At 52.2% G+C, this 14,440-nt stretch overlaps 1 protein-coding gene across 4 annotated transcripts in view; it reads right to left on the bottom strand.

Annotated features, from left to right (window-relative positions):
• The window catches only part of NCOA3 (nuclear receptor coactivator 3), a 76,441-nt gene that overhangs the window by 12,506 nt on the left and 49,495 nt on the right, over positions 1 to 14,440 (bottom strand). For 2 of the 4 annotated variants that reach the window (XM_040330510.1, XM_040330513.1), the window contains 8 exons: positions 14,294 to 14,429; positions 12,020 to 12,208; positions 11,514 to 11,747; positions 8,622 to 8,748; positions 8,314 to 8,512; positions 5,624 to 5,926; positions 3,118 to 3,222; positions 2,442 to 2,585 (listed from right to left, as the gene is read on the bottom strand). In XM_040330510.1, coding sequence (XP_040186444.1) covers positions 2,442 to 2,585; positions 3,118 to 3,222; positions 5,624 to 5,926; positions 8,314 to 8,512; positions 8,622 to 8,748; positions 11,514 to 11,747; positions 12,020 to 12,208; positions 14,294 to 14,429 — 1,437 coding nt within the window. Of the gene's footprint in view, positions 1 to 1,729; positions 1,853 to 2,441; positions 2,586 to 3,117; positions 3,223 to 5,623; positions 5,927 to 8,313; positions 8,513 to 8,621; positions 8,749 to 11,513; positions 11,748 to 12,019; positions 12,209 to 14,293; positions 14,430 to 14,440 lie in introns of all 4 variants that reach the window. The other 2 variants (XM_040330511.1, XM_040330512.1) reach the window with 2 other exon arrangements.

Consider the following 14,440-nt stretch of genomic DNA (forward strand, 5'->3'; position numbering starts at 1 on the left):
AGGCGGGGAGGGAAGGCTCAGTGATGGAGGCGGGGAGGGAAGGCTCAGTGATGGAGGCGGGGAGGGAAGGCTCAGTGATGGAGGCGGGGAGGGAAGGCTCAGTGATGGAGGCGGGAAGGAAAAACAAATTGATGGTTCCAATAAATGTTGATGACTTAACGCCACCAACTCCAGCGTTGTACCTGCATTCCCAGAAACTCCAAAACTGCAGCTCTAGTAGTCAGGACCGACCAAAAGTGGGGAGGGAAGGCTCTTTGATGGAGGCGGGGAGAGAAGGCACTTTGATGGAGGCGGGGGGGAAGGCTCTTTGATGGAGACAGGGAGGGAAGGATCAGTGATGGAGGTGGGGAGGGAAGGCTCTTTGATGGAGGCGGGGAGGGAAGGCTCTTTGATGGAGACGGGGAGGGAAGGCTCTTTGATGGAGGCGGGGAGGGAAGGCTCTTTGATGGAGGCGGGGAGGGAAGGCTCTTTGATGGAGGCGGGGAGGGAAGGCTCTTTGATGGAGGCGGGGAGGGAAGGCTCTTTGATGGAGGCGGGGAGGGAAGGCTCTTTGATGGAGGCGGGGAGGGAAGGCTCTTTGATGGAGGCGGGGAGGGAAGGCTCTTTGATGGAGGCGGGGAGGGAGGGCTCTTTGATGGAGGCGGGGACGGAAGGCTCTTTGATGGAGACGGGGAGGGAAGGCTCTTTGATGGAGGCGGGGAGGGAAGGCTCATTGATGGAGGCGGGGAGGGAAGGCTCATTGATGGAGGCGGGGAGGGAAGGCTCTTTGATGGAGGCGGGGAGGGAAGGCTCTTTGATGGAGGCGGGGAGGGAGGGCTCTTTGATGGAGGCGGGGAGGGAAGGCTCTTTGATGGAGGCGGGGAGGGAAGGCTCTTTGATGGAGGCGGGGAGGGAAAAACTAATTGATGGTCCCAATAAACGTTGATGATTTAGCGCCACCAACTTCAGTCCCCTGTTGTAGGGATGTTCCCGGTCTACAGTAGTTAGGACTGACCAAAAGTGGGGGGGGGGGAAGGATCGTCGATGGAGGCGGGGAGGGAAGGCTCGTCGATGGAGGCGGGGAGGGAAGATTCAATGATGGAGGTGGGGGGGTGAGAGCTCATTCATGGAAGCAGAGAGGAAAGGCTCAGTGATGGAGGTGGGGGGTGAGAGCTCATTCATGGAGGCGGAGAGGGAAGGCTCAGTGATGGAGGTGGAGAGGGAAGGCTCAGTGATGGAGGCAGAGAGGAAAGGCTTAGTGATGGAGGCGGAGAGGGAAGGCTCGTCGATGGAGGTGGAAAGGGAAGTGCTGGTCTGTGTAGTCTAAAGAGCAAAGGAGCTCAAATTGCTGAAAAAAGGAAAGCTGGTTCTGATAGAAAGGCGTCAGAACACACAGCGCATCGCATTTTGTTGTGTATGGGGGCAGCGTAGCTGCAGACCGGTCAGGGTGCCCATGCTGACCCATGCCCACAGTCAAAAGTACCTACAATGGGCATGGGAGCATCACAACAGGACCAAGGATCAATGGAAAAAGGTGGCCTGGTCTGATGAATTTATGGTCTGTAGACTTGGCCTCCTAATTCTCCAGATCTAAATTGAATCGTCCAATCCACGGAGGCCACACCTCACAACGTACAGGACTTAAAAAAGGGATACTAAACACACACTGTGTAATTTACATTCTCCTTTCTATTTATGTATGTGGATGATGGCACTGTAATTATTTTTAATAAAAAAAACATCTAAGTACCTTTTTCTTAATCGCAATACAGATGTCACATGACCCAGAACTTTCCCAGCCTGTCTGCGGGGAAACACAAGCAGGAGGAGTGTCTAGTCCTCTGCTGCTGGTCACATGTTCAAAAATAACATCCTTTGGAATACAGAGTAAAAATAAATAATATCAATAAATTGTTTTTTTAAAAAAAAAAAAAAAAAAAATCGGCATACAAATATATTATTTCGAATTCAACTCTTTATTATTTTGTGGAAATAACACGGTGTGGGCAGATTGCTGACAGTCACAGGCTGTGTCTCGCTCCTCCAGCCTGTGTCCTAGACTAAGAGGGAGGCGATGCCTCCGTTATCCTACATGTAAGATCCCGCCCACATTGTGTTCGTGGGCATGGAGGAGGGAAGTGGGCTGTCATTTACCAATGTGTATACGCCCACATAGTCACATGGGCTGCTCAAAATGTGATAGGGAGAAACTCCCTGAAAAACTGAGCACGTGCAGAGCCTGCCAACACTGCTCAGCAAAATCCCCAACGGAATTGGGAACATGGACAGAAGGGAGAGATAGAGAGAGTAGCCAGGATCAACCAGGTTTTTTTTTGCAGAAGACAGAAAAGGAACCTCATAGTGAGTAAGTAGGAGCAGCATGGAATACAACATCTACTCATAGTACTTTATGATGTGGTGATCTGCTAGTGACGGGCCTGATGCCAGATACCACAGCATACCTTCAGGGGTCTAGTGGAGTCCGTGTCATGCCAGGTTATGGTGGGTGACGTGACAAACTGAGGAACTTGTAGCTCATTGATAGTGCAAAACAGTGCGTTGTCTCCACGCCAGAGGTGCCTTTTCAGGGCTTTTCTTTCTGCCCACTTATTAAAAAAAAAAAAGAAAAAGTTCACAAAATGAAATTCTTCCCGTGCAGAGGGGGATCTCACCATCAATACAACAAAACCAACGAGTCTCGTAGGGCTCTCTTTACTGCTTAGGCCTCATATACCTTGGGTCCTCCAGACCATCTACTGCTTAGGCCTCATATACCTTGGGTCCTCCAGACCATCTAACACACACACTTGCTAGCGCTCGTGCACAGAAAACGCTGTACCTTTGTCAGCTGCTACATCTCTGAGGCTCGGGCCTTTGTCTGTCCTGACCTGGACAGTATGGTGCTCCCTTCAAACACTGACCCCCCACCCCACCCTTCGGGGAGGGGGTGGGGGCCACTGACCTCTAACATGAAGACAGTACACACACCTGCGCTTGTTTCCTGGAAAACCTGGCCCAGACCGCCAAAAATTAAAACCGGCCTCTCATTGGCTGATGGTTGTATACACGGACAGTACAAAAAAAACGGGGAGCCATGACAGACAACACTGAAAAACGAGAGAAAAGACAGCGACTTACCTGTGAGGGAACAGGCATCTGCATCCCGGGCCGCATAACCCCAGCGCCGCCCGCGCTCATACCTTCTACCTTAATCTCAATTGCTTGTCGGCTTTGGTTCATGAACTGTGGAGGGGCAGAAAGGCCGATTGTTATTATTTCTCATCTCACAGTAATATACAATCCTAAACACCAGTGATGAAGAACCTCAGGAACCCGGATGTTTTGGAACTACATGTCCCACAATGCTCCACTACACTGCAGAGTACAAGAGCATCATGGGAAATGTAGTTCCAAAACATGTGGTGCCTAGGTTTTATCATCACTGCTATACACTATACAGTCATATAGAGGGCCAACCATTGATTGTATTATAGGACCACTTTGGGCAATATATTTTTTATTATAGAATTATACAAATGCTCCTGATGCCTGACACCTGGTTGGCGGGTAGAGTCGGTGGCTGGAGAGGGCGGGGAGGAGTCGGTGGCTGGAGAGGGCGGGGAGGAGTCGGTGGCCGGAGAGGGCGGGGAGGAGTCGGTGGCCGGAGAGGGCGGGGAGGAGTCGGTGGCCGGAGAGGGCGGGGAGGAGTCGGTGGCCGGAGAGGGCGGGGAGGAGTCGGTGGCCGGAGAGGGCGGGGAGGAGTCGGTGGCCGGAGAGGGCGGGGAGGAGTCGGTGGCCGGAGAGGGCGGGGAGGAGTCGGTGGCCGGAGAGGGCGGGGAGGAGTCGGTGGCCGGAGAGGGCGGGGAGGAGTCGGTGGCCGGAGAGGGCGGGGAGGAGTCGGTGGCCGGAGAGGGCGGGGAGGAGTCGGTGGCCGGAGAGGGCGGGGAGGAGTCGGTGGCCGGAGAGGGCGGGGAGGAGTCGGTGGCCGGAGAGGGCGGGGAGGAGTCGGTGGCCGGAGAGGGCGGGGAGGAGTCGGTGGCCGGAGAGGGCGGGGAGGAGTCGGTGGCCGGAGAGGGCGGGGAGGAGTCAGTGGCCGGAGAGGGCGGGGAGGAGTCAGTGGCCGGAGAGGGCGGGGAGGAGTCAGTGGCCGGAGAGGGCGGGGAGGAGTCAGTGGCCGGAGAGGGCGGGGAGGAGTCAGTGGCCGGAGAGGGCGGGGAGGAGTCAGTGGCCGGAGAGGGCGGGGAGGAGTCAGTGGCCGGAGAGGGCGGGGAGGAGTCAGTGGCCGGAGAGGGCGGGGAGGAGTCAGTGGCCGGAGAGGGCGGGGAGGAGTCAGTGGCCGGAGAGGGCGGGGAGGAGTCAGTGGCCGGAGAGGGCGGGGAGGAGTCAGTGGCCGGAGAGGGCGGGGAGGAGTCAGTGGCCGGAGAGGGCGGGGAGGAGTCAGTGGCCGGAGAGGGCGGGGAGGAGTCAGTGGCCGGAGAGGGCGGGGAGGAGTCAGTGGCCGGAGAGGGCGGGGAGGAGTCAGTGGCCGGAGAGGGCGGGGAGGAGTCAGTGGCCGGAGAGGGCGGGGAGGAGTCAGTGGCCGGAGAGGGCGGGGAGGAGTCAGTGGCCGGAGAGGGCGGGGAGGAGTCAGTGGCCGGAGAGGGCGGGGAGGAGTCAGTGGCCGGAGAGGGCGGGGAGGAGTCAGTGGCCGGAGAGGGCGGGGAGGAGTCAGTGGCCGGAGAGGGCGGGGAGGAGTCAGTGGCCGGGCGGAGAAGGTGGATGGAGACGGTGGGCGGAGACGGTGGACAAAGACGGTGGGCGGAGTATTGCATGCCATTGATGTCAATGTGTAACAAATTATTTTCGTTTCCATTGACTTCTATGGGGAAACTCGCTTTGATATACAAGTTCTTTGGATTACAAGCATTCTCCTGGAATGGATTATACTCGTAATCCGAGGTTCCGCTGTATATCCAATAGTTGCGTTCCGTGAGCCGCACCGGGCAGACCGTGTGAAGTCTACATGGTGCATCTCTTGGAGGGGACCCTTCCATGGCCTAGTAAGGGCTTACACTGAAGACACACAGTAGAACCTCGGATTACGAGCATAACCGTTCCAGGAGAATGCTTGTAATCCAAAGCACTTGTTTATCAAAGCGAGTTTCCCCATAGAAGTCAATGGAAACAAAAATAAATGAGTTCCGCATTGACTTCTATTGCATGCAATACCTCAATGTGGCCAGAGGTGGGGGGAGGGGGCGACGGAGAGCCTCGGAAAGGCTTGGGGACAGCTCGGCTGAACTTGGAAAACCTTGGGAACTGAGTATTTCCGAACGGCTCCGGCGCCCCCCACCCCACCCAAGGCCAAATGCAGTACTGCACACCGCTAGGCTTGAATCCTGCTAGTTCTGCGAGACAACACTCGCAAACAGAGTCGGGATTTAAAAAAAAAAAATACACAGCGCTCGTATTATGAAACGCTCGTTAACCGCGTTCCTCGCAATCCGAGGTTCCACTGTACTGTATAGTGAAGGATTAAAGCAGAAGCCTGCAACTGAAAAAAACAGACAGCGGCCCCCCAAACAAACAATATTTCTCCCGACAGGTTGAATGCATGGCGGCGCCCCCCCCCCCCCCCCCCCGGAAATCGGAGCTCACTGCTCACCTGCTGGCCTTGGAGCCTCTGCTGTAGCTGCATCCTTAGCTGTTTGGGGATGTTGGTCCGGGGCCTCATGAGCGTGGCCCTCGGGTGCATTCCTTGCATTTGGAAATTTCCTTGCTGCTGCCCCATCTGGCCCATCATAGAGTTGAACTGAGGGTGCTGGCCCTGCATGCTGCTGAAGCCGCCGGCCTGCATGGCGGACCCCTGTCCTGCATACTGCTGCCCATACATGGGGGGCTTCTGGTCCATCAGCACCGGGGAGCCTTGCCTCTGGAAGGAATCCGATTGGGAGTCCATAGCCTGGCCCTGTGTAAGAAAAGACAGACTTAGTGGGAAGGCGGAGGTGTGGGGGAGGGGAGGTGTGGGGGGGAGGAGGGGGGGGGTAGTTGTAATCACATAACATTTGTATTCACATATAAAAGGAACATTCACAGACCAGAGAGACACAGACTGACCACACCGGACTGCAAGACCAGCCAATCGTTTTATTGCCCAGATTGTGAGCAGAGCTGTGAGGGAGCCGTGTATAAAAGAGATTGGACGCCCAGCGATAGAAGGCCACTCATGCTACAATTGGGCTGCTCAATTAACCACTTAAGGACCGCCTCCTGCACATTTACGTCGGCAGAATGGCACGGCTGGGCACAGGCCTCTACGTCCCCTTTAAGTGCCCAGCCGTGGGTCGGTCGCGGGCGCCACCCCTGCCTGGAGCTCTGTGACCGTGGCCATGGGACCAGATCGCCGCGGGTGTCCCGCGATCGGTCCCCGGAGCTGAAGAACGGGGAGAGGTGAGTGTAAACACAGCTTCCCCGTTCTTCACTGTGGTGCCGTGATCAATCGTGTGATCCCTGATATAGGGAAAAACGATCAATGACGTCACACCTACAGCCACACCCCCCTACAGTTAAAAACAGAGATGAGGTCACACATAACCCTTACAGCGCCCCCTTGTGGTTAACCCCTTCACTGCCATTGTAATTTTCACAATAAACAATGCATTCTTATAGCATTTTCTGCTGTGAAAATGACAACGGTCCCAAAAATGTGTCAAAATTGTCCGATGTGTCCGCCATAATGTCGCAGTCACGAAAAAAAAAAAAAAAAAAAATAGCCAATCGTCGCCATTAGTAGTAAAAAAAAAAAATTATAAAAATGCAATAAAACTATCCCCTATTTTGTAAACGCTATACATTTTGCGCAAACCAACCGATAAACGCTTGTTTGCAATTTTTTTTTACCAAAAATAGGTAGAAGAATACGAATCGGCGTAAACTGAGGGAAAAAAAAATGTTATATCTTTTTTGGGGGATATTTATTATAGCAAAAAGTAAAAAATAGATTTTTTTTTTCAGAATTGTCGCTCTTTTTTTGTTTATAGCGCAAAAAATAAAAAAACGCAGAGGTGATCAAATACCACCGAAAGAAAGCTCTATTTGTGGGAAAAAAAGGACGCCAATTTTGTTTGGGAGCCGCGTCGCACGGCCGCGCAACTGTCAGTTAAAGCGCCGAATCGCAAAAAGTGGCCGGGTCCTTTACCTGCGTAATGGTCAGGGGCTGAAGTGGTTAACAATCTTGGTTGGCGTGGGCAGAAACTTCGACACGCAGGAGGTCCCACTACATCCAATGTTGCCATTAACTCAACAAAAAACTTTTCCTGTCCCCCAACTAGTTTTTTTTTTTTATTACGGACAATCCAAGAGCCCCGCCCCAAAACGCATAATACGTAAAACTCCTCAGCTTATGAATCAGTATCCTGTTTTGCATACACTCTATATTCCCAAAAGTATTGGGACGCCAGCCTGTACACGCACGTGAACTTTAACCGCTTGCCGACCGGCTCACGCACTTGTACGTCGGCAGAATGGCACGGCTGTGCAAAGCAATGTGCGTATATACACGTCGCTTTGAATTTCACGCCGTGCGCCCCCTGCAGCGAGCTCCGTACCCGCGGAAACCCGCAAACTTGATGTCCGCCGGTGTCTCGTGGAGCTGCAGAATAGGGGAGAAGTCCGTGTAAACAAGGCATTTCCCTGTTCTGCCTAGTGACATGACACTGATCTACTGCATCCTGTAATCAGGAGCGGTGATCAGTGTCGTGTCACTCATACCACAGCCCCCACAGTTAGAATCACTCCCTAGGACACACTTAACCCCTTCCTCGCCCCCCTAGTGGTTAACCCCCAGTGATCAGTGTCGTGTTACTCATAGCCCAGCCTCCGCAGTTAGAATCACTCCCTAGGACACACTTAACCCCTTCCTTGCCCCCCTAGTGGTTAACCCCCTTCCCTGCCAGTGTCATTTACGACACTCTGTCATTTACGACACTCCACACCAGGGGGAAAGCCTGGCATTACTGTGTGGAGTTACAGACAGAAGAACAGGAAGTGAGGATTTCTCAGAAGAAATAAGGACATTTAAAAGAAAAATAGAAGGATGAGGTAAGTGAAGGAGGACTGCACTAAGGGAAAGGAAGATATTTAGGAAAGTTATTTTTTTACCTTTACAACCCCTTTAATGTCCCAAATCGCACTGCTGAAGAACCGCATGGGATTTGAACAGGAAGGCGGTGCGATTCCTGTTTAAATTTGCCTGTGGTTCCCGCACCGCATAGTGTGAACCGGCGGCACTCACAGTCACGGGAAAAGGAAAGCGTCCTCAAATCAGGGGGTACTTTTTTTTTCTGGAAAACTCACCTGATTAACAAGCTCAGGGATCCCCAGGGCCCGATCGATTTCCTCCAACCCAGTTGCATCCGTGTTGCTCAGAAGGGTGTGGAGTTGGTCCAGGAGAGCGATTTCGTCGGTTTGCCCTTCCACGGTGGACGGAGGACAAAGGAGATCATCCAGAGAAGTCCTTCCAAGCTGCCTGGAAGACGAGGTCGGCAGAGAGATCCTGTAAAAAAGGTGAGAAGTCCATCATGAAGTCACAATGACCACAGTGTGCGACAATTGACTCGCGCCAACCTGAAAATTGGGGTCCCCTCCCCCAGAAGATGCCTCACCTGTTCTGAGATCCATTCGGCCCCTGCTCCATGGCCATTATACTGTCCGGCCAGGAGCCCGCAGGGTTTGAAGGTGCTTGCTGACCATACGGGCTGGATCCCATGCCCATGGACATCTCATTCGGCCCTAAGAAGCAAAAAGGGACTCATTATATCAAGACCAGGAGCTCCATTCTCAATACGCTTTCTACTGAGGGCAAAACTTTTTTCTTTTTGGATAGAGGGAAGGATTAGAACATCGGTCAGGTTTTTATCACAGTCTACGTCCCCCGCTAAAGAGATTCATCCCCTCCATTTGTCCCGTTTACTAATCATTAACCGCTTGCCGACCAGCGCGCGACGATATACGGCGACACGGCTGGGCAAATGGGCGTACAGGTACGTCTCCCCTTTAAGATGCGGCATTCTGGGCGCACGCCGCGCAAGTTCGACGGATTCGATGTCCGCAGGGAATACCCGCAATCGTCTCACGGAGAAATACCACTTTTTTGAGACCGATACTTTTTTTCAAGTACTCACTGATACTTTTTTTTAATGTCATGTGACAGTTTTTTTCTTTTTTTAGGGGGGGGGGGGGGGGGGGGGGGAGTGGATTGTCAATGTGTGTTTTTATTTACATTTTTATTATTTTTTTAAAAATTCATTTTATTTATTGCATTTTTTTTTTTTATCAGCCCTGCTGGGGGGTCTTTGGTGAAATATCAGGGGTCTGAACAGACCTCTGACATCTCCCCTTTGGGAAAGGGACTAAGGCAGAGGTTCTCAACCTTACTAGTGCCGTGACCCCTTGATAAAATTTCCCAAGTTGTGGGGACCCCTTACAGTAGAATTTTGTAGCGTGGGTTTTCAGGGCAGACAAGTAATTTGCGCCCCTTTGCCCACGGACATTTAGGGATCCCTGTCACTTACACTTACAGTATTAAAAACCCTTCTGGTACATTTTAGGATGTACCACTCTCTCCATGTTCTCCTTTCTTTCACTTTTATCTCTCCATCTTAATTTCTTGTCCCCCCCCCCCCATCCATCTCTCTAGTCATCTTTCTTGTTCTCTTATTCTTTCTCTCCCTTTTGTTTTCTTTGTTCCTCCCCCTCTTTTCCTCTCCCTTCCACGCATGCTCTACTTTTAGGTGCTCTTGATCAAGATCATCTGCTGATCTGAGAACTGTAGTGGGGACATTAAATGGCAACTCTAATCACAGGTAGTGTTACTCACTGTGGGGTGGATTCAGGTAGAGGCGCGCAATGATACGGCGGCGCAGCATATCGTATTTACGCTACGCCGCCGTAACATACAGGAGCAAGTGCTGTATTCACAAAGCACTTGCTCCGTAAGTTGCGGAGGCAGTAGCGTAAATGGGGCCGGCGTAAGCGCGCGTGTTTTAAGGGGGCGTGTTTTATGTAAATGTATGACATGCGCCGTCCGTGTACATATCCTAGTGTGCATTGCTTCCAAGTACGGCGCAACGACGTATTGGTTTCGACGTGAACGTAAATTACGTCCAGCCCTATTCGCGAACGACTTACGCAAACGACGTAAAAAACTACCACCGGGCGCACGTACGTTTGTGAAATCGGCGTATCTAGGTAATTAGCATATTCTACGCCGACAACAACCGAAAGCGCCTCTAGCGGCCAGCGGCAGAATGCACCCTAAGATACGACGGCGTAAGAGACTTATGCCAGTCGTATCTTAGGCTAATGTCGGCGTATTTAGCTTTCTGAATACAGAAAGTAGATACGCCGGCGCAGATTTGAATTTACGCGGCGTATCTATGGATACGCCGGCGTAAATTCTCTCTGAATCTACCCCTGTGTCTCCAGCTCTGTGGTGTCCCGCAACAGTGACACCTATGCCAAAATCAGGAGATAGGGTCTCTTCCAGCCCCTCCCACTTCACATTTCTCACCAGTCAGCCAACCTCTAGTCTCTGCTCCACAGCCATGCGGTGAACTGAATGGGCAGGCAAGGGCTCCAGGAGCAGCCCTGCTGGATGGCTGTGAAAAGGCTGAGTGTGCTGCGGGCTTCAGGAACAGCCCAGGATTTGGTGACCCCTGGCAAATTGTCATTTGACATCCAAGGGGGTCCCGATCCCCAGGTTGAGAACCACTGGACTAAGGACACAGATCTCCCCAGTCCCTTTCTATGTAGCCTCAGCTAAAATGAATGGAGAAACTGTACTGGGGAAACCTGCTCTCATTGGCTAACTGGGGAGAAGTTGAGGATTTCAAATATCCATCTTGAAAAAAAAAAAAAAGAAGCAGAAGGGAAAGAACATTCATTTACCGAAGGACACGAGGCAAAACTAAGCAGTGTGGGGTGGGAGGGGTTATATACTTAAAGGGGGGTGGCTTTCCGTTTTATGTTCCTTTCTCCTGTAGGTGGCAGAATAATCCTAGGTTTCCTATTATCATGAGCTAGGTCCCTCTACGTCACAGGTATCTAACACAAGGCCCGCGGGCTGAATCCGGCCCCCCAGGCCATTTCATGTGGCCCTCGCACCTCTCCTGCAGCTGCAGGGGAGCTCCACCCCTACTTTGGTCCTTCTCCAGACCCCTACTTTCTGCTTTCAAGCAATGCATCCAGCTTCTTCCCAGCAGCAGCATAAGGAAAGGGGGGTGCACTGTGATGTAAAGGAGAGTGGGGGATTCAACTTCTGATGGTGGGGTGGCTCTTGACATCTAATGTATGGGGAGGGGGATGCGCTGGACATCTAATCTTACAGATAAATACAACCGGCCCTTTTGAGGGCAATCATAATGCTAATGCGGCCCACGATAAAATTGAGTTTGACACCTCTGCTTTACGTACAATAGAGAAAAAAACATTACTGCCTTCAGATGTTGGGTGTATGAAAATGCCCCCCCCACAGCCAATAGATCTTAGACACATACTCATGGCCATCATCTGCTGTTGCAGCCCCGGCCGGTTCCCTGGCATGCTGTTGGATCTTCCTGGATGTCCCGGCATACTTGCGCTCATAGCAGGTCTCGGCATGGAGGAATTATATTCCGGTCCTTGTCTCCCACCCGGCCCCGTGCTGGAGGGCTCCATCTGGTTCACGGCAGAGTTCTGCAAGGCCCACTCTCCGCCCGGGTGCTGGTTCATCCCTCTGTTGGCTCCATTCCCTACAGGGATCAGAAATACAGCAATAGGCCATCATTATAAAAGCAAGGGAGCGTCTAAGCACACCATCTATCTTCAGAAAAAAAACGCACAACAATCTCCATACAGGAATCAATGACGGTACCTGCGCTGCCACCCTAGTGTCAGTTTATGTGAAAAGCATCTGAATCAGAGGCTACAAACCAAGATAGAGAAAAAAAAACACAAACTCCAGATAATTACACATTATGGAGGACAGAAAAGATGGGACAATGGTAAAAAAGAGAGCCCGTACCCAGCATCACATAACTATCCTGGCCGTCCATCATCCTCGGACTTCCCATCATGCCCTGCTTTGCCATCACTGGAAAGTTAACCATGTTCCGGACCGGAGGGGTGGAGTTACCCTGCATAGTGCTGTCCAATGACATGGCTCGATTGAAGGGCGGCCGATTCACCTGAACATTCTGAGGGCTCCTCATACCTGGAAAGTATAGAATAGGATTTTTACAGAACATCCAAAATAACACTGGACAAAGGCGGTTCACATTTAACCACTTCCCACCTATAGGAGGTCATATCAAGTCCTTAAGGTTGGAGTGAAGATATCTGGATGATGGCCGCATGAGGAGGCCCAAAGCAATGTCATGGCATCAATTCCGGCACTGGCACATCTAAACACTGCCCGTTTCGAACATGTAGAGATCAACGTTTTTCTTTTTTTTTATCCCAAGCTTTCCAGGGTAGAGGAGATATCTGGGGGTCTCACTGAGTAAATCTTCCGAAGCTGAAGTGGTTAAGGTAGGCTGGGACTACGTGTTTGCTTTCGGTCTATATTCTATGCACAGGAAACTACGTGCAATGTTTAATTCTTACAGCATGGTCCTTTGTGCTGAAGTTTATGCCAGTCTGTGATATTTTGTAGGTCAAATGTGAGTAATCTGTACAGCTAATAGGCTCAGACACTATTTATTAGGGATGCACCGATATATCGGCACCGATACATATCGGTCAAAAACAGCTGTTTTGGCGACATGCCGAAACAGCTTAAAAATTGCCGATATGGGCATCGGGTGCCCGTAAAAATGATGGCCCCTGGGCTGTCACGGCTCCGTCCTCTGCCAAAATGTCCCTCCTGACTCGATCGGCTATTCAAAAATGGCGCCGGGTGGCGCCATTATGTATCTGTGCATGCACCGCCCAGCCCAGCCGATACAAGCTTTCCTGATCCTGGCCGGCTTCGGGCTCGGGAAAGCTTGTATCTGCTCGGCCGGGCGGCACATGCACAGATACGTAATGGCGCCACCCGGCGCCATTTTTGAATAGCCGATCGAGTCAGGAGGACTCAGGAGGGACACTTTGGCAGTGACACTCGCCAGAGGCAGAGGACGGAGCCGTGACAGCACAGCCCAGAGTCCAGCCCTGCTTCAAGGTAATAAAGAAGATGGTGGCACTGTGGCAGGAGGTTGTGGGGCAGGAGGTGATGGTGGCACTGTGGCAGGAGATTGTGGGGCAGGAGGTGATGGTGGCACTGTGGCAGGAGGTTGTGGGGCAAGAGGTGATGGTGGCACTGTGGCAGGAGGTTGTGGGGCAGGAGGTGATGGTGGCACTGTGGCAGGAGGTTGTGGGGCAGGAGGTGATGGTGGCACTGTGGCAGGAGGTTGTGGGGCAGGAGGAGATGGTGGCACTGTGGCAGGAGGCGATGGTGGCACTGTGGCAGGAGGTTGTGGGGCAGGAGGTGATGGTGGCACTGTGGCAGGAGGTGATGGTGGCACTGTGGCAGGAGGTGATGGTGGCACTGTGGCAGGAGGTTGTGGGGCAGGAGGTGATGGTGGCACTGTGGCAGGAGGTTGTGGGGCAGGAGATGATGGTGGCACTGTGGCAGGAGGTTGTGGGGCAGGAGGTAATGGTGGTACTGTGGCAGGAGGTTGTGGGGCAGGAGGTGATGGTGGCACTGTGGCAGGAGGTGATGGTGGCACTGTGGCAGGAGGTTGTGGGGCAGGAGGTGATGGTGGCACTGTGGCAGGAGGTTGTGGGGCAGGAGGTGATGGTGGCGTTTTAACATACAATTATAAAAAAAAAAAAGAAATTTTCGGTTTCGGCCTGACATTTTATTTCGGTTTCGTTTCTGAAATTTCCATTTCAGTGCACCTCTACTATTTATCCATATAAATAAATAAATAATGTGTGCTGGTGCCTTAGAATGTCGTGCCTACATCCCATATTTCCATACACAAGGAACCACCAACATTTTCCATTGGAGTTTAAATGAGGTAGGTATTTATAAAAGCAATAGATGGAAGAAGAACAGGAAGACAGTGATGGCGAACCTTGGCACTCCAGATGTTTTGGAACTACAACTGCAGAGTAAAAGAGCATCATGGGAAATGTAGTTCCAAAACATCTCGGGTGCCAAGGCTCGTCATCACTGCTCTAGGGTATCTGCCAATATATAACTATATATTACAATGCCAGACATTGATCCCCACTTTAGGGTCCCCGTGTGTTGGGCTCCTGGGGCCCTTGACCGTCAATAGGACTGTTGGGGGGGGGGGGGGGCGGTGCTTACCCATGGGGGACGTGTCCGGGTACACCGGCGTTTTAGCCCTCATGTTTGCCGTACTGGAGCTCATAGGGTTGGTGTAGAAGTCTGAGCCTGCGAGGTCACCGAGAATTGCGTCCAAGTTGTCCAAGTCTCCGGTCACCTGAAAGCAAA

Source organism: Rana temporaria, chromosome 12, assembly GCF_905171775.1.
Source record: "Rana temporaria chromosome 12, aRanTem1.1, whole genome shotgun sequence".
NCBI classification, from domain to species: Eukaryota; Metazoa; Chordata; class Amphibia; order Anura; family Ranidae; genus Rana; species Rana temporaria.